This window comes from Fukomys damarensis, unplaced genomic scaffold (genome assembly GCF_012274545.1).
Source record: "Fukomys damarensis isolate Sample0158 unplaced genomic scaffold, DMR_v1.0_HiC HiC_scaffold_28, whole genome shotgun sequence".
Lineage (NCBI taxonomy): Eukaryota > Metazoa > Chordata > Mammalia > Rodentia > Bathyergidae > Fukomys > Fukomys damarensis.
This window is the reverse complement of record NW_022900940.1, coordinates 11,655,100-11,674,556: the sequence shown is the minus strand read 5'-3', so window position 1 is coordinate 11,674,556 and position 19,457 is coordinate 11,655,100. Positions and strand designations below refer to the sequence as shown.

Genomic DNA, 19,457 nt, shown 5'->3' with positions numbered 1-19,457 from the left:
TTACTTATTTACGTGATATCTTGGTTCTTATTTTTCCCCATCCCCCTGCCCTCCCTTCAACCCCTCCACCCCTCCCTGCTTCCATTTTTTCCTTTTCTCATATTAATTCCATCCCCTTCTTTCCTTTCTCCTTCCCCTCTCACTCCCCCTTCCCCTTTGCCCCTTTTCTTCCTATGTCACATTATCTATTATACCTTTTAGTCCTTACTTACACTTTCATGTCTCACACTGGAGAAACTACTCGGTATTTACACACGTGTAAGTATGTGTAAATATTACTTATTTCACTTAAGAGTCCTGCCTCAGTGTGCATCCATTTAGCCTAGCAATGTTCTTGCCCCAATACTGACTACCTGTTTCTTCTCGTTCTGCCTTCTGACTTCACCAGAAGTTTCATAGTTCTTGATTTTTACATACAATAACTACCCCTTCCCTTTTAAGTCCAGCAGTCTCTTCTTTAGTGTAACCTGCACGTTTCTATAGCTGTTCCTCTCATTATCCCAACTGTCACTTTTTAAGCTGATTTCAATTTTAATGTCTGTCTGAAAATAAAAAGACAATCCTCTCCCAGTTTTATTGCCCTTAGTGCTACAGCATATCTTTAAGATGTTTTGCTCTCTTGTTTAGGATATTTTATTATGTCCTAGATTTAATTTGAAGTTTTTTTGAAAACAGAATGTGGCTGACTCACCAATGACCTTATAGGCAACTATAACCATTTACATACAGCCTGACCTCAAAATTTGACTAATTTTGAGTTATGAAGCCAAATGAGAACCTTTGTATTTATCACTATTAAGTAAATTACTGCACATTTGGTCCAATGACTATCTTTTCAAAGTAGTTTTGAATATCAACTCTGCCATTTAACTCATTCTTTAGTGACTCATATGATCAGAAAATTAATTCAACAAGTTATCAGGAATTTTATGTGTCGCTGATAAGGGATTTTAATAGCAGATGTTTCAGGAAAGGGGGTAGTGAAATGGAGATCTTCCTCTGTCCATATTAATCCCTGTTTTGATTTGAATGTTTGTATCTCTTACCAAGTCTTATTGAAAACTAACCCCTAATACAACAATACTGGGATTAAGAAGTGTGGCCTTTAGGAGGTAATAGAGTCACGAATGGGCTGGATGTCCTTGTAACAGGATTTAATGGAGGAAGTTTATCACTTTTCACCTCTCTTGCCTCTTCTGCTGGAAGAGGATATAACATACATTCCATCTAGCTTATAAAATCTACTTTAATTTCACTAAAATGTCACTAAAAATACTAGATTCCTTATTGTCCACAGATCCCAGGCTATGAGGAATTGGTGGTTCTGTGGCAACATCTACGGGTGTGTTCTCATCTTACCTTCCCACTGTTTACCATGAACACGTTGGGAGCTTTCGGGCCTCTGGACTGTTCCAGGAAGCTTCTCTGCTTAGGACTGATTTCCCATTTTTTAATCTAGTGAATTTTTATTTAAATCTTAATTCCTTAGTTTCTCTGGTGTGAAAAACTAAAAGTGTAAATAAGGTTCAAATGGTATAACTGAGTGTGAAATAGGAAGAAAATGGCTAAAGGGGAAATTGGAAGGGGAAGGGAAAGGAAATAAGGGAAAAATGTGAAAAAAGGAAAAACACGGAAACAAAGTCTTTGTAAATAGGGAAGGGTGAAGGGGCTGAAGGGAGGGCAGGGGTATGGAGAATAAACAAAAACCAAGACATATCATGTAAAGGTACAAGATCCCAATGATAAATGTAACTGTACTGGTTGCTTTAAATGTACCAATACACTTAACGGGAAATCTTAATTCTTGGTCAATGATCATCTTTACCACTTAATTACTCTCCTTCTTTATATTGCTTCTGTGTTTTGAACACAGCTCTATCTTTCTGCCTAACAGTACCCACTCCGAGATGATAATCTCCTGGATTTGCAGCCTTTATTGGATATAGGCATTCTCTAGAAAACTTGTTAAAAATGAAAATTTGTAAGTCCCATCCATTGAGAATCTGACTCTGCAGGTCAGGAATAGAGCTCAGGATTATGCATTTATTTAAAAACCCCTACATTCTATGTTGCCTGTGGTCTATGGTCTGGTGTGGCCTAGAGGGAGGGGTGTGGCTGTATCTTTTGTACCTTTTGACTATTCTCTCATACCAGGACTGCTTCAGAGTGTCCTTTCATCAACTATACTAGCCATTAACTATAAAGTGTTTGTCTTTAACATTGAGAAATCTTAGTGCAAATAGCACAGTGCTTAGATATTTCACCTACACTGTAGAAAAGCCAATGGACACAGACATATCACATTGGAAAGATGTACGTTGGGTTTATAATAGTATACATGGTTTAGGCCCTTTGGATAATACTGATTTTCTAGGTAGAATTCTAGCTTTCCTTACATTTACAAGCAATTCTAATTCTGAAAGGCAAGAAGGGGGAGAGTTAATGACAGGTGACTCTTCCAGTTTAGAAAAATCTTCAAAGCAGATGTTGCTAATCTTCACTTAATAACATGTCCTGTGCTTTTGCACACTGATTATAGGCCTGCTGGAAGGCCATGTAAAAAGTCACTGTTACTCTAAATGTTCTGCTTACATTTCCTCTCCATAACAAGAAACCTACTTTTACCTCTTCAAATGGATGCATAAAAGAGACAACCATTTAACCTTTTAGAAATGGATCTTGCTAAAGTAAATCAGAAAAGGATGATGGAAATGTTAATTAACTTGCTTTCATCTTGGTCAGGTATTGTATTTAACCCAAAGGCCTACAGCCTTTTTGGTGGTTTTCTGAGATCTGATTGCCAATGACAGCCAAAGAAATTCAATCATGGTTTGGTGAAGCTGTTCCTTTGGGAGAGTAATGTTCTTCTTGCCTTTGGCACAGAAAACAAATGCCAAGAAGGGAAGGTGAGAGTCACTCATGAATTATTCTGGCATATCCCATTACTAGTTTAGGGTTTATAAGAGACTAAACTTTTCCTTTAAGAGCTGGGGCCAATTGTTGGATCCCCTCCGTGGACCCCCTTCAACTAAAAGGAGACAAATAATTTAACACACTCACATACCACATACCTCGCTGCTTCTGAAAGATCATGTACACATAACAACAGTCTATATGATAAAGCATCCTTCTAAAACTACAGGAAGTTCAGATACTTGGAAGATAAAATGCTTAATTTTGCTTTCCTTTTTATTTATTATATGATTTGCCATTTACAATCCATTTGCAGCTTAGGAAATTATAGCAAAGAAAGTAAGCTGTAGCCTGAAAACAAACTATATTGAGCTTTAAACATTTAATGGACTGAAAAGCTCAACATAAACTATTTTTTTTCTTCTATGGGGGAAATGGCAACATGACAGATGTAAGATGACAGATAAAACATAAAAACGTGCATGAGAGATGGATTTTTATTTATGTATTTAAAAATATATAACTTTAATAATTCCAAGGATGTGTGCACTAGTGGTAGCAGAGGTACGTTAGAGATCTATGCTTTTTAATATCAACTTCCTCTCCAGTAAGGATTTTATCACATTAATAGCTAAATCATACTGATTGTAAAACAGCTGAAATGAGGCAATTGGTATGGCCTGTGATAGCCATGAAGAATGAAACATGTGAGGTTTTCAATGCAAGCCAGATGGATATCTTCAATATACTTCTTATTATCTGTTTGCGGTAATAAGTTCAATTAAACTGAATCAGTGAAACACAAGTGTCTTTGAATGGCCGGAAAAGAAATTAATTATGTACTTCACATTTAATGATGCTAAAGTCATATTCTGTTTGCCTTTTTTGTTTGTTTTGTTTACTGTAACTGGTAATAATCATTAGGGGAAAACCATTATCTCATGTACAACAGAGTTTTTACTACAAAAGAAAGTATTTGGATTGAGCAAATTAAAACCATTAGTGCAAAGGTTGTGCTTGTCTATTCTACAATATCTACCTGACAACAGTACTTGGAATTCTTATTTGGGGTGTGCTTTTGTTTCTTTCAGTATTGGGGTTTAAACCCAGGTCCTTCACATTGAGCTACATCCTCAGCTCTTCTTTTTAATCCTGAGATATAGTCTCACTAACTTGTTAAGGTGTCAGGCTGTGTTGGAACTTGCTATTCTGCCTCAGCCTCCCAGAGTGTTGGGGTTCACCATGTTCCTTTTGATAAGCCATACATATAAAAGTATAATAAAATTTACCAATACTCATATTCTCATTTCTGGAATTAGCAGTTTTAAATATACTGCCACGAACCCTCAACCTTTTCCCTCTAAGATATATGTTTAAAATTTTATGCAAATAGATTGTTACTAATGTAGCTAAAGCTTTTCACATAATCTCATTCCAGGCCACCTCTCCCTATGAATTTGTTCTTATGTTGCATATGTATTTTCTGTGTTTAAAAGTTACACAGAATTATTTTATATCATGAATTTCACATTTATCCATATTATATATATATATTAATAACATATGTATTGTAATTTAATTTATGTGTGTGCACATTTGTGTGTTCCATTACAAACAGCAACACAATTAATATTGTCAAAGGAGCCAACCATCCCTCAGTGGAGGAAAGACTGTCTCTAATAAATTGTGTTGGAAAAGCTGGATTTCAACTTGCCAAATATTAAAACTAAACCCTTATCTTTCACCATGCACTAAACTAACATCAAAGTGGATTAAAGATCTAGATGTTAAAGAAACACTAAACTTGCTGGAATATAAGATAGGCAGAACTCTTGAAGACACTGGCATAGGAAAAGACTTTATGAACAAATCTTCAGTAGCACAAGAACTAGCACAAAGAATCAACAACGGGGATCTCATCTTATTAAAAAGCTTCTGCACTGCAAAAGAAACCATCAACAGAGCTAAGAGACAACCTACAATGTGGGAAAAAATTTTTGCCAGCTGTTCCTTAGACAAAGGACTATTATCTCTATATATAAAGAACTCAAAAAAAAATTATGCCCCCCAAATATAAAGACCCGATTAAAACATGGGCACCTGAAATGAACAGACATTTCTCAGACAAAGAAGTAAAGCAGCAAAGAAATATATGAAAAAATGTCCCACATCACTGGTCATTAGAGAGATGCGGATGAAAACAACACTGGGATTCCACCTCACTCCAGAAAGAATGGCTGCTATCAAGAAATCAACCAATAACAAAAGTTGGTGGGTTTGTCGCAAGAAAGGAACCCTTCTCCATTGTTCGTAGAAATGCAGACTGGTGCAACCACTGTGGAAATCAACACAGAGATACCTCAAAGAACTAGGGCTAGAGGTTCCATTTGACCCAGCTATCCCTCTGCGGGGTATCTTTCCTAAATAATTAAAAGAACCATACCACAGTGATATAGGTGCACCCATGTTTATTGTGGCACAGTTTGTAATAGCTAAAGCTTGGAAACAGCCCAATTGCCCATCAGTTGGAGACTGGATAAAGATGTGGTTTTTCTATAAAATGGAGTACTACTCAGCCATAAAGAATGAGAAACTAGAGTCATTCATAGGAAAATGGATGTATATTGAGGCCATACTCTTTAGTGAAATAAATTAAGACACACATGCAAATACCGAATAGTTTCTCTGGTGTGAAAAACTAAAATGTAAATAAGATCCAAATTGTATAATTGACAATGTGAAATAGGAAAGAAAAACAGGGCTAAAGGTGTAGGGGAAGTGGGAAGGGTAGGGGAAAGGAAATAAGGGAAAAGAACAAATATAAGAAAATGAAAAAATGGAAACAAAGTCTTTGTAAATAGGAGGGGGGAGGGGGTGAAGGGAGGGCAGAGGTATGGGGAAAAATGAGAACCAAGATCTATCATGTAAAGGTACAAGATCCCAATGATGAATGTAACTGTTCTTTATACTCAAAAAATACCAGTGAACTCAATGAGGGAACCCTCCCCTACAAAAAAATCTTTCAAGACTAGCAACTCTATCTTGGAGCATATGTAACTTCCTCTAGGGCAAATGCCCAGAAATGAATTTGCTGGCCCATGGAGATGGCACATTTTCAGTTTTACTTGCTCTCCATAATTTGCAATTTCAACTTGCATTCCTACTCATATGTGTATCACTTTCCTCCTATGCTAACCAAAAAAAGTACTGATGGATGTTCCTCTTCTGATAACTTTATATGTAAATGAAGTGTATCATCCTGGTGCTTAAATCACATGTACTAGTACTGCTAAGGCTGATGTTTCTCGCAAGCTGGTTGTGTCAGTGTGTTATTTTATACAAAAGCAAGGACATGAAACCGCCTTCAACACAGATTCTTCCTATGAAAGGACAGAGTTCACATAGAGAAGTACATGTTAAAGAATTATGTCTTCTTTCACACAGGAATGGCGGAGTGATGTGCAGTGTGGAGCCTCGGTATGTGATCTTCATAAATTTAAAACTCAGCATTACAAAGGAGAGAAACTCTTTATCCAGAGATTTGGTTTAAGGGGAATCATTCTACCCTTGATCGATGTTGCTAAATCTATATGGCCCTCATCAGTGTCCACAAGAATGCCAGGAGAAACTACTCTGCTCACTTTCCCCAGACTCCTAGGTATAGCAAATTTTGTGAACACAGTATGAACACGAGGCACAATTACCCACCCCAGTTTAGGACTGTCCTCTTTTCTGATGACGACTCCAGGGTGGCAGATCTTCTCCCATCAAGCAGGATCTAGTATTGATGTGTTTTAGCCACTGTCCTTCTACGGAAGGACCTATCATAATTAGCATTTCGTATTTCTAACAACAAACTTTTCCTTCCAATTAAACATGACTTAGGTCAGAATTTGTGTTAATGCCATTAGAAAGATCCCTATTTATTGCTTAAAAATAATTGGTTCCAAAGGAAGAAATCTAATTAGGCAAATTGTAAGGATCCAAAGTTAAAAGACTGTGATGTGTTAGCAGCCAAACATCATTGCTGGTTAATGATTTCTGATTGATCCCCAGTCAAATCCAGATAAAGCCTTGAATAATTTTACATAAAAGATGTGAACTGTCTTAAATTTATTTTTCATAAAAGGTTCCAATTCAAAAGTCTCTATATTACCATGTCCATCCTGTCATGCATGGAAAGGTTGGTATTTCTCAATGTCATATTTAGTTAACACCAGTGAATAATTTTATACAGTGCACAATAGCAGTGCTGTGCATACTCCTTGGTGGTATTAACAAAATTTGCTTTCTGTCTGCTACATATATGTCTGAGAGAATCCTTTCTTCTGAACATAAAAATATTATCCATAGCATCGGAAATTAAGGAATCAATGTAATGTTGAGTAAACCACAGAAACTTCTCTAGTTTGCAGGGCTGGAGAATAAAAATTCAAAATAATTTCTTGTTAGGAATATATGAAATTTTAGATAAGTCCTACAAAGGATTTCTTTTCTAGCATTTAAAGTACAAATTAATTTTTTCTGTTGTAAAAGTTATTCTGTATCCTGCATAAAAATTAAATAAAGAGATGAACAAAAAGAACTCTTAACATCCAGATAAAATTAGGGAAATTTTTTTATATAGGCCAACTTCAAAAGAAAAATACCCTGACTTAGTAAAAGAACAGCATGCAGCTGGGGCAGGGCAAGGTATAGGTGAAACAGCTCAACTGAATTAGGCTGCTGACAGTGGGACGCTCAGGAAGGGAGAAGTGAGTGTTTCATGGCCCTTACCTGCATACTGTGTATATTCTAGTTTGAGCAGTGTAAAGCCTCTTCAAATCTTGGAGAATTAAACTGAATACATTGTTTCAGTGTGTGCCAAGTGATTTTCCTTTTCTCTGTCAGTCAATGATTTATTATCTCCGCATTTTCAACTTATATCTAATTTTGAAGTCAGCTCTTTTGATATTAGGTGTAATAGGTAAGATACTAGGAAAGAAATCTCCCTACCAATTCCAGCTTAGTCATCAGACTCAAGGAGATGTGAAAATTTCTAGCATGCAAGATCAGCATTAGGTGCGATAAGTTATGTAATGCCTGGGTAGAGCTATGCCTTGGACCAAACATTAAATATCTGAGGAAGGAAACAAAGTTATCAAAAACAGGATCAGTATTTTTTTTCTTTAAAGAATTGAATAGTAAATATTTGAGTCTTTTCAGGTTGCAGCAAAGATGAGGATATTATGTATTGTGTATGTGTGTGTGTGTGTGTGTGTGTGTGTATATAATATATATATATATATTATACAGTCTGTTTTAAATATTCTGCTATTATTGTAAAAGCAATCATAGTCAAAACAGAGTCTGCCAAAAATGTATACAACAGGGAAAGAAAAGTTTGTACAAATATTTTAATACTAAATTTATTGAGACATCATGAGTTTCATACAAGTTAATTTTGGCCTCTATTACAAGAGGTGCTCAAAGTGGTGGCCATTAGCTTCCATGCATTTATTAATATGGCACACTGCTGAAGTATGTATACTTTTTTTGGGTGGACTCTATAAAACATATGACATGGCTCAGTTTCAATAAAACTTTATTGTGTGGACTATGAAACATGAATTTCATAAAATTTTCATACATCCAAAAATATTACTGTTCTAATTTTTTCCCCAAAAACTTAAGCATGATAAAGCCATCTGCAGCTCTTGGGGGATACAAAAGTAGGCAACTGGATAGATATGGCCCAGAGACCATAGCTCACAAATTTCTGAAAATGCAATGTTCTCAAACTCTAGTCTGCATAAGGATTAAGTAGGGTATTTATTTAAAATGTAGTTTTTTTTAAAAGATCTTATATAGGTAGATTTATTAGGATAGGTTCAAACCCCCGGAGATCTGCATTCTGACTAAGTACAGTACTACTTAATTTTCACTTGCCAGGCAACAAGTACAAACTTCTCTGGTGTAACAGGAAACCTTCAGCTAGAGTTCTACAAGGTCACTTTGAAGGTAGTTCAGCAAGATATTCATGATACTCTCATTCACAGCTTAAAGGCCTTGATTTCATTTAGAGCTCTGGAGGTAATCAGTAGAAGCCAGGGTTGCTATTACCATGATTATCTTGAGGATCTACACCCAAGGCAAACTCTTAAGTTGTTCCTCTCTAGGGTTGCTATGTGAAAGTATCTATCATATTAAACATAGAGTCAAGACACTGTGGCATACAAAACAGCATGCCTTTAACTTTGTTATAGAGATAAAATTACTTTTAGTCACGCCAATATTTCATTTTATTATATATTTTTTTGACTTGGGAGTCAAGAACTTTGCACAGAGCTACATGTCCAGCCCATTTTTATCTTTTATTTTGATATAGGTTTTTGCTCATTCAATAGGTTGCCCAGGCTGGGCTCGAACTTGTGATTTTCCTGCCTCAGTTTCTCAGAGTGCTGGGATTATGGGCTTGTACCATCACACCTGGCCTTCTTTATAGTTTTTAATGATGTCGACAATTGCTAAAGCTCATATTTTGTTTAAAGGTGAAATATTAACTTTCTATTAGAATTCAAGGGTCTCATTTGAGAACTATTCTTGGTAAGAATTAAATAACAAACCAAGTCCCAAATATACTAAATAATAAAATCACCAAAATTTAGAAATTCAGATGATGGGAAGGCAATCAAGGGCACCTGTCAGAATTTTGTAGTTTGGAACCCTGCTCATGCATGATCTGAATATTTTTATCTGTTCCATGGTCAATAGAGACTTATTTTAATTCTCCTGTATCTGGAGTAGTAGATTTGTCCTCTCTTCTATCTCCTCTATTTGCTGACCTATGTTTGCCACTATCTTTAACTTCTCTCCAAAATATGACAGCAGGGGTGGTAAGGAAGAGAGCTGGATTTTTAAAGTGTGGTTAATGATAGAATTATGTTTTAAAAAGGTTAAAAAAGATGTGTTCTGATGTCTGACCTTCCTGGTGCGCTAAGTCCAGACATATGAGAAGATCAAAAGGAGCAACAGCACATTTAAGGTTAGAGAACAACTTCTATAATAAATTAGTCCTTTTGTAGATCTCAAAATTGAGATAAAATACAGCACTCAGTCGTATTTCAGGCTAAACTGTTACATTTGCATGAGGTGCAGGGCTTCAGCATTATGATGTGCGATCCAGTACTTGGCAGGGCTCATGCAGAATCAGAATGGTTTTCTCTGCCTTTATTGTGCTTTCTGGAACAGATTTCTAAGTTGCATTTCTCAGTTTATATTAATACCCTTTGCAGAGACCTAGCAATATGGCCGTCCCCTCTGCACACAGGTACCTCACATTAATGCTAACAGGAGTCGGCACCAACCACTGGGAGAAAAATGTTCTCCCAAATCCCTGCTGATCTCACTCAGACTTACAGGATTACTAACTTCTGTGAACATATTGACCAGAGAAAGCTCTTATCTCTCCCTCTCCTCCACATCTCATCTAGAAGAATAACTCAAGAACCAGAGAACTCTGTGGAGAAACTGACTACAGCCAAATATCAGCAACTAAGCCCAGAATGATCTGTTTTGAAGCAGATGACTTGTGCATGGCCACAGGGCTCCCTCAGCATCTTATCATCTCACAGTCACCCTGGAACCCCTCTGCCATCTTCTCACCAAGCTCTGCTGTACTAGGCCTCCTTCTTTCTCACATCTTTTAGAAAAGTTCAGTTTCTACAGTGTGTGTGCAAAACCTATGTCAACCACAGGCAAGATATTCTAATTCTGTCTCTTGATCCTTTTCGCAAGAACACTAAAGTGTCCCTGCAAACTGTGTTTTCCATCTTTAATTATTCATATATCATCATCACCATTTTTTAGTATATCTACGTTGAGCAGTGTACTTCATACCTTCCTGTATACTGACTCACTTTTTTTTCTTGGTACTGGGGATTGAACTCGGGTCCTTGTGCTTGAGGAGCACGTGTACTGACTCACTTTCTGACTTTAAATAAATTTCAAAACATTTTTGTTACTGCCATTGATGGAAAACTAGTACTTTCCTAATACAGATAGAAAGAAGCAAATAATTACTAAAATAAAAAAGGTTAGCTGTAAGCTGCCTAAAACTATTCTCATACTATATTAGCGAAATTACTTTTCACATTTTACTAAAAGGCAAGAAATAAATGATCTAGTTTGCTCAAAAAGGTAGAAGTTATCATCTCAGCAGTATTTGTAACCACGGAAAAATGAGGTGATCATGACATATTTCATCACTGGGATATGTGTAAGCTGTGTTCAGTTATTTAGCACAGGATTAGAAGCATGGCACTGCACAGTTGGTTGGGGAAGACCTGTCCTGAAGTTGGTGGCACCACTAGGATATGAAGGGAAACAGAGGACTTGCATTTTTGCCAACTCTCTCGAGAGGCAAGGAAACCAATGCATATAAGAAGCATGATAATCAAATACATGCTCTATCTTGTTCCTATGTGCGAAAATATTCTCTTTTCAACAATCAAGAAGCCATTTATATAATTTATGCTTAAGTGCTTATAACTTTCACACATCTAGTCATTTCTGTGTGGCAGCCTCACTTGCCTCTGGTAATTAGTCTTTTGGAGTAGATGCTTCACAAATGTTCACTTCAATATCATTTGGAATGTTTGCATAGCTACTTACAATATACATAACAACCACTGCTAATATTTTCTAGGTGTCACGTACTATGATTATCATTTAATGTGTAATATCATAGTCACCAAAACCAAACTACAGGTTGGTACAACTATTATCCCAACATAGGCTAAAGTTTTATTTAGTGCCACAGAGATAGCAAATGGGAGAAATGAATCTCAAATCAGATCTCTCAGACTCAAATCCCCGATCCTTTATTACAGCTTAAGACAGTTGCTTAGTAACTGGCAAGTCATCTAGAAAAGGTACCAGCTCTGCCACTAACAGCCTGTGAAACCTTGGGATCGTCTTGGTCCTGGTCTATTACTAAATTTCCTTTGGCAGCTGAGATAACCACACATTACAGAAGATTTCCAGCTGGAATTGTGTTTTATAAATATTAGCTAGCCTCTTTTTCCTTGGCTCTGTGAAAGTGAATACAGAGTAATATGCTGATGAATTGCTCTGAGGGAATAATTAATAAACTAAAATAGTTGGACTCCATCTAAATACAGATTTATCTCTAACTCTTGGAGATCTAATTTTCTATCTGCACAGACAAGTATATTCATCATTTAAAAAACCTTTTTAAAACAGTAGTAAATATTCAGGTTACAATGACTCTGAAATATACAATTATTAAGCGATTTTTAGCTTCTTTGCTTGAATTATAATTAAGGTAAGTATTCTTTTGGGGGTATTTTTTATTTGCCTTGGGCTATCTTACTTCAAAGGGGAAGTTGCAAATGGGCCAGGAAGACATATGATATGACTTATCTGTACCTATTACACAGAAACAAGGCAAAAGAAAAAAAAAATCCTGGTACAATATGAGAACCAAGGAGAAATGACAATCAGGATTTAAGTTCAATCAGGTTCAAGAGCTTCTTCATCGCTGGTGACCTTGAACAAGGGACAAGCCACCCACCTGAGTGTCATCTTGCTTAGTCAAAGCAGCCCTGAGAACCCTTCAACTTAAAAATCCTATGACTTGGCAAGGTATAAAGTGATAGAAATGCAAATGAAATGGAAATTAAAATCTCATCCTTCTCATTTCTCACTTAGCACTTCCACTCCATGCCATCAAGCTGGTGTTGGGACTGTTTCATGTCATGTACTGTGTGAAGGGCATAAAGGACTTTCTGTGATGAAATATAAAGTACCCAGAATGAGGTATGTGGGAAACTTCATTTCCTTAAAACTGAGGGTTGGCTGGGTGAATCATGCAAAGAATAGAGGTGACCAAACCTTTTATTAATATAAGAAGCCATATCCCTATATCTGAATAGTAGGGGCAGATCTTCTAAAAATCACCAATGTCATTGTTTAAATAATATTTTCTAAAAATAGTATGCGAGTCGTGGGTTTTTAATTTGTTAGCACAATGTCCTAGACATGAGTTTCAAATCTATAGAGGCTTGAAAGAAATTTAATTAAACGACTGAAGATAACATTAGTTACAATGCTATAATAGATACAATGGCTGTAATTCTCAAAATTGTATTGGATGATCCTGAAATAAGATAGCTTTTCAATCATATTCATTACCAGCAGTGCTCAAAGGATTATGAATCATATTATGTTTGGTGTGATGAATTAATTTAGCAACACAGTGATATCTGTACATATTAATATGAATAATACCACATCTATAGATTATATTATTAGAAGTGAGGACAGATATATTAATCTATGTAGTCTTTGCATCAGCCATTACCTTTCACAATTAAGTTTCCAGTACTGCTGGCAGTTCCAAAATGGTTAGTGGCTATACAAGTATAGCTCCCAGCATCTGATTTAGTTACATTGATGATCCTGAGGGTTCCATCTTCAGAAATGGTAATTCTGAAATGAAAATAAACAAACCCAAAGTGTTGAAGTTGATAACAAATGATTCTTTAGAAATTATTTGTCTTTTAGTCATCTTTCAAACTATAAATCATAGCCAAATCACTTGGTAACCTCATTTGTAGGATGTCTGGCTACATAACCATGAACATTATCGGAATGTGTGACTTGATGCTTCCTGTACTCTTGTAGTTAAAAATAGTCTCAACATTAAGTTTGAGTAATTATTATATATATTAAGTAGGTCATAACTATTTCCCTCACCTTGGTAGCAGTAACCACAGCATAGTCTACCATTAGGTTATTTTTTTTTTTTGTCTTCCATTAATGTTTTTAAACTGCTAATGAAGAATCAGAAAAAAACCCTTTGATTGACTACTTTATCCTTTTCAATGGAAGTGTTTCTTCTAGATGAGGGAGTTTAAATTAAATGAGGTATCATTATTTCTGAAATATGTCAGCCAATACATTTTAGATGAGATGAAAGACCCTAAACTTCAAAAGTTTAAAATATTCCACAATTTATGTTATTTTGGCAAAAATAGTAAATGCATATAGTGTATCTTAGGCCTTACAATTAGGGACAAACATCTACTTTCTGCTAGGCAGGAAACCATTTTGCTAATAAATATAAGAGTTAAAACAGGAAAGATTTTAGAATCTTGTTTTCAGCATGACTATCTGAAGAATAAAATGCAAAGATGAATAAGACAGGCAATCTGTACTAAAGGCTAGTTGGAAAAATAAAAAGTACATAGATTGCTCACTCAAGGTAAATTTCAGTTAAAATTTTACTATATATTTCAATTTACCGTTTCTTTCCATTTACCTTCTCACCAAGTCTATCAGAAGAGCCCTTTACCTGGTCTGCCTACTGCCACTTTTGCTCCTCAAATCCATTCTTCAGTCAGTAGCTTGATGATCTTTTAGAATATAAAATAGATTTTATCACTCACCAGACTTAAAGATCCATTTTGGCTCCTCATTGAACTCTGAATCAATTCTTGACTATAGCCTATTGGCATAATGAGTGTAGGCTTAAAACAAAAAAATAATAATCCTTTCTTTTGCCCACTTTATTTCTTGCCTCAAATGATCTCTAGTGACACTGGCCTTCTACAAGTTCCTGAATATCTGAAACTCTTTCCTACATCAGGGCCTTTGCACTTGCTATTCTATGTGCTTTGAACACCACTCTCCTTCATCTGGCTATAGCTGGCACTTTTTTAATCTCAGCACCTCAATGCTGAGGTAGTTTTCCTTACAGCCCTTTCTTGTCTCACTTTCCAGAGTGGATCTCCATGTTCGTCTACTTCCCTGTGGGCACTTTGTTTCTTCCCATCAAACAAAATCTAGAATTAGCTTTGATTATTTGTTAGTTGTTTTATCACATGGAATATTAACTTTTCTGAGGGCAGAGGCAGTGTTTGTCTCATGACTCAATTTTATAGATCTCGTACACAGGGTGGCAGGTAGCAGACATCCTATAAATATTTTTTAAGTGATTGTATGATTAAAGAAATAAATATCCTAAGAGAAAAATCAATAAGGTGCTGAGGAAGTTCAGAGTGGCTGAGTCACAGGACACTAGCAATAGTCTTAATATAGCCCTTTGCAAATATTTCAACAAAAGGGTACAGGATGAGCAGAGCTTCATTTAATAGAGCTTTTCATGGAGCATTTTAAAAGCACAGGTGAAGATTTAAATTCACCAGATCACAGATGTTATGGGTATAATTGTGAAGCCTGTTATGGATGGAGAAGCTATAGCCTTTTTGAGCACCATTTCCAGGTTCTTGTGATTTAGTGGGCCAGAAGTTGTGAAGGTGAAAGAATTCTGAAATCATAAGAATGAAAGTTCTCGTTCGAGTTCTGTCATCTCTACTTCCCAGACTTCTCAGTTTCACTTCTTCGTCTACAGAATGAGACTAACAATTCCAACATGACAGGATGAACGTAAAAAAAGGGTCTGTGAGATTCCTAGCATGTTTCCTGGTATTTATTAGGTAGCTGTTCTCTTTTATTCTTAAAATCGTGTCTCTTACTTAGTCATTTGTATATATTAGGAAAACTGGACATCTTAACATACTTTCTTTTAATAGAGTAAATTAAATCAGCCTTCATTTTGCATGTTGACTGCAATGTCTGATAATCTGGGATAAACATGCAAATTAACAGACATCCCAAATCGACGCAGAAGATGCAGACAAGGATCAAGGGTGACAATGGTGGGGAAGACTCCACCGGCTGCTGGTGGCAAGTTGCTCCTGGGAGAAGCTGAGTCTGCAGGCAGTGACCTCTGGGCAGCCACTGATGAAGCCCACAAGCTGTGGGGGCAAGGGAGCCCAGCAGTGCCAGGGACGCTACAGTGGGGGGCAGCTGACTGACATTGCTGCTGCAGAGCTCATGGGTCTTTCTATTTTAAAGCCATAAAACCTATGCAATCTCAAGGAAAAGAAGTTTGCAGAGTCCACTAGAATTGGCCTACATTGATGGCTATGAAAGAATGGTTTGAATCCAAAATAGCAATGAAGAAGTAGTGTGAATACTAGATATAATTACTACTGCCAATATAGAAAAAGTAAGAGATGGTCATTGAAGAATTCTGCTCCTAAATCACCCAGCAAAAAGGGGCCTGTCCTCACATGGAAGCCAAAATCAACAAAACTAAAGACTGAACAGAAGATCAAGCTAAAAAAAAAACAGTAAATGTATGAATTTTAAGCTCATATTACTTTTCGTCCATATGTACTGACTTTTCATAATAAAATCTCAAAATTATAATTTTAAATAATGCTTTTGCACAAGTTAAATGAAAGTTCTGGTTGCAAAAATTAAAGATAGAGACAACGAGGACTCTTCATTCACACCACAGATACACATAACAGTTGCTCAATAAAGACCATCTGATTCCTCATTTGCCAAAGAGCAGATGCACAGACAAAAATAGAGTAATGATCGTATCTTAACTGCCTCAAAAAATAACAAATAGCTTTCAAGAAGTTAATCATATTCCTATTTATAAAATAATTTTCTGTAACTTTCAAAATGTTGGCATAAGAGAACTCAGTAGCTGGGGTGATATTTGTGTTTTACATATGCATTCATCCCCCATGATGTAACATGGACCCGGACATATAAAATGCTCTAAGGGATAAGCCAACTCTTTCAAAACACAAAGACCAAATAATAATTTATGCCAGTTGAAACGTGATTCCAAAAATCTAAATCTATTTCATGTATCAAACTCTAAGCTGCTAAAGGATATAAATAAAGAAACAAGTGAAGGAAATTATCAGATAGATGACTTGGCTTTAGCCCTAACTCTGATAATTGTCAAGTATATCACCTGGCCTAATTTTTTATCATCTAAGAACTGGTGGCTCAACCTTAGAAGTACTGACATTTTGGAGTAGATAATTCTCTGTCTTATGGAGGATATTAAGCAGTATCCCAGTTCTTCACCCACTAGACCACAGCTGCTCAGCTCCCCCTGCTGTGTTGGGCCAGTCAAAAGTATCTTTAGACACTGCCCACTGTCTTCTGGGGAAAAGTCAAAATCACTTCAAGACACACTACTGGTCTACATCAACTCATTTTTAAAATTTTATTCTCATAGGATATTATAATAATGAGTGTCATCAATACTGATGTAAAATATATAAAATGTCCAGGTAGCTGAAAAGTGTTCTACAAATTTGTTTCCCCACCATCATTTCCACTGTCCCGGAGGTGCCCGACATGCTGTTGCTACTCAGCTGTGGGACCTGGCTAGCTCTTCGCATGCGAGCATAAGGTGCTCTATGCCTCTTGGCCACAAAGCTTCCATACCCAACTTCATATGGGCTTTCTGAAACAATAAAGTAATTTTACAAACTGTTGTGTTATTCACTTTTAGAATTTCACTGCCTCACATTGTACTATGACCTTCCTTTCTTTATATACTAAGAAGTAAGATCTTAAATGTTAGAATGCAGAAAAGAGAAGGTCAATGAGGGACACCATTTGTAGAAGGGGTAACTTTCATGTAATCACATGATATTACTATGCCTATTGATTATTCCTGGATATAATCCAAATGAAGGGGAAATGTGGTATTCTAGGAACTGTTCTCTTGTGAAAACTGAATTACTTTGTCACTCCAAAACTAAACTAAGTTTAAATCTAAGGTTTAGTTTAGTTTTATGTCTAAAATTCAAATCATGCTATTTCTGAGACATGTGATGTTTGGTATGTGAATACAGCTCTGTATATATTTATTTTTTAATTTTTATTTCTATAAGTACATGCTTTTACTACATAATGATTATATTCATCGTGGGGGAGTTGGTACCCTTACATGACACATCTTAATTCTTTCCACATCCCCTTCCCTTCCTCTATGCACTTATTGGATAAAATGGAATAATAAAAGTAACTGTGTCTAGTAAGGTTGCTCTTAAGATACACACTGCTTAAAACAATGCCTGGCACATAACATATACCACCTAAGTGCATCACCAAATGTACTAAAGTGGAACTCTGCACTCTCCTGGACTCATCGTTACAAGCATCTATAAAGAACTCTGTTAAAGCTCCTTGGGTGACAAGGAGCCCAATCATAGATGGGAATGAATTATTAGACTCAATATTTCACGGATATTTACTAAATACTACCTACTAATTAGGCCTTGGCCAGCAAGTAATTACCTGAAGATTAAAGTTTTTGTTTTTAAGGAGCTCATAATAAATCAAAATTTTAAATGATTGTATAATTAGAAATAATTTTATTGTGCTATATACCACAATGCACACACTTCTATAGTGCAGAGTAGAGTGGACATTGCTTTATTCAATTAGAAAGATTTATTATACACTGTCTAGCTGTAAAGATGAGCAACTACTTGTTCTGGCCAATAAAGACTGTATTCTTTTGTCTATAATGATTGGTTTAGGGATAAGCATGTCACCACAGCGAGGAGCTCAAGTAAGAGACTATCTCTTTTTGCTCAGATTGTTATATTTGGAAGAAAGGAAATGAGAACTGCTGGCGTCATCTTTGTCTGCCATATAAAGAAAGGATGCCTTAGGGAAGCCCAGCGAATACCTAATCTGAGACCAGCTGTGGAGTGGGGGGGGTGCTCCTGACATCTTTTAGCTCCTGGTTTCTTTTCCTTTTTTTTAATGGTACCGGGGATCAAACCCAGGACCTTGGGAGGTAGGCAGCAGAAACACTGAGCTAAATCCGTGGCCCTCTCCTGTTTTTCTTCATGCCTTAGATGCCCTGGCTTGTATATAGGAGAAGCCAGTAATTTCAGAAATTGGGGACTGAGTTTTCAGCTTTTAAACTAGAAGAGTACGACTTTTTCAAGAAATGAATGAACTTGCTCAGGTGCAGATGGTTATGTGATGACTGTCTTTATAGACTTTCCGTTAGAAGACTGATGAATGCTATCTGTTATAGGGGAGGAAGTACAGAGTCCTGATTGTGAAGAAATTGACGTGATCTTTCATCATACATGGCTGGATCATACTTAACTCTACAGATTAAGATTAAGTAAGCACTTTGACATGCTGATTTTAATTTGTGGGGTATTTTATAAGTCAGGATTAGTTATACAGCTAGCATTTGGGGGGTTAGTTATTCAAACTAGTTAGTTATTCAAACTAACTCAAAGAACTTTCGAAATGCAAATCAGTAATAATATTTAGATATTTGCTTCCTTTAAATCCGATGCTATACAACTTTTAGAAAAAAAGTTCCTTCAACTATTATTTCTACATTTTCTCATGAGCATAAATCCCATAGAAGGACAGCTTTATTTTCATGCTTATGATCTTGATGACATCTCAAAGTTTTCTTTGTGTGCCTTCCCATCTTAGTTTCCCATGTTAGTCTATTGAGTGACCGGCAGCTATTAGCTTGATATTGAACTCCGAGCTCCTCCAAAGGCTCATGAATAGTGATAGAACAAGATAAAAAGAACTGAAAATGTAAATCCATTCCCGGCTTAGAATAGGTTAGCCCTGACCTACCTGAGGGCTTAAAAAAAAAAAAAAAAAAAAAAAAA

The 19,457-nt window shown here is 36.2% G+C and overlaps 1 protein-coding gene across 4 annotated transcripts in view; it reads right to left on the bottom strand.

Annotated features, from left to right (window-relative positions):
- The window catches only part of LOC104866129 (contactin-4), a 536,780-nt gene that overhangs the window by 58,907 nt on the left and 458,416 nt on the right, over positions 1 to 19,457 (bottom strand). For all 4 annotated transcript variants that reach the window (XM_033756987.1, XM_033756986.1, XM_033756985.1 and 1 more), the window contains one exon: positions 13,277 to 13,404. In XM_033756987.1, coding sequence (XP_033612878.1) covers positions 13,277 to 13,404 — 128 coding nt within the window. The remainder of the gene's footprint in view (positions 1 to 13,276; positions 13,405 to 19,457) is intronic.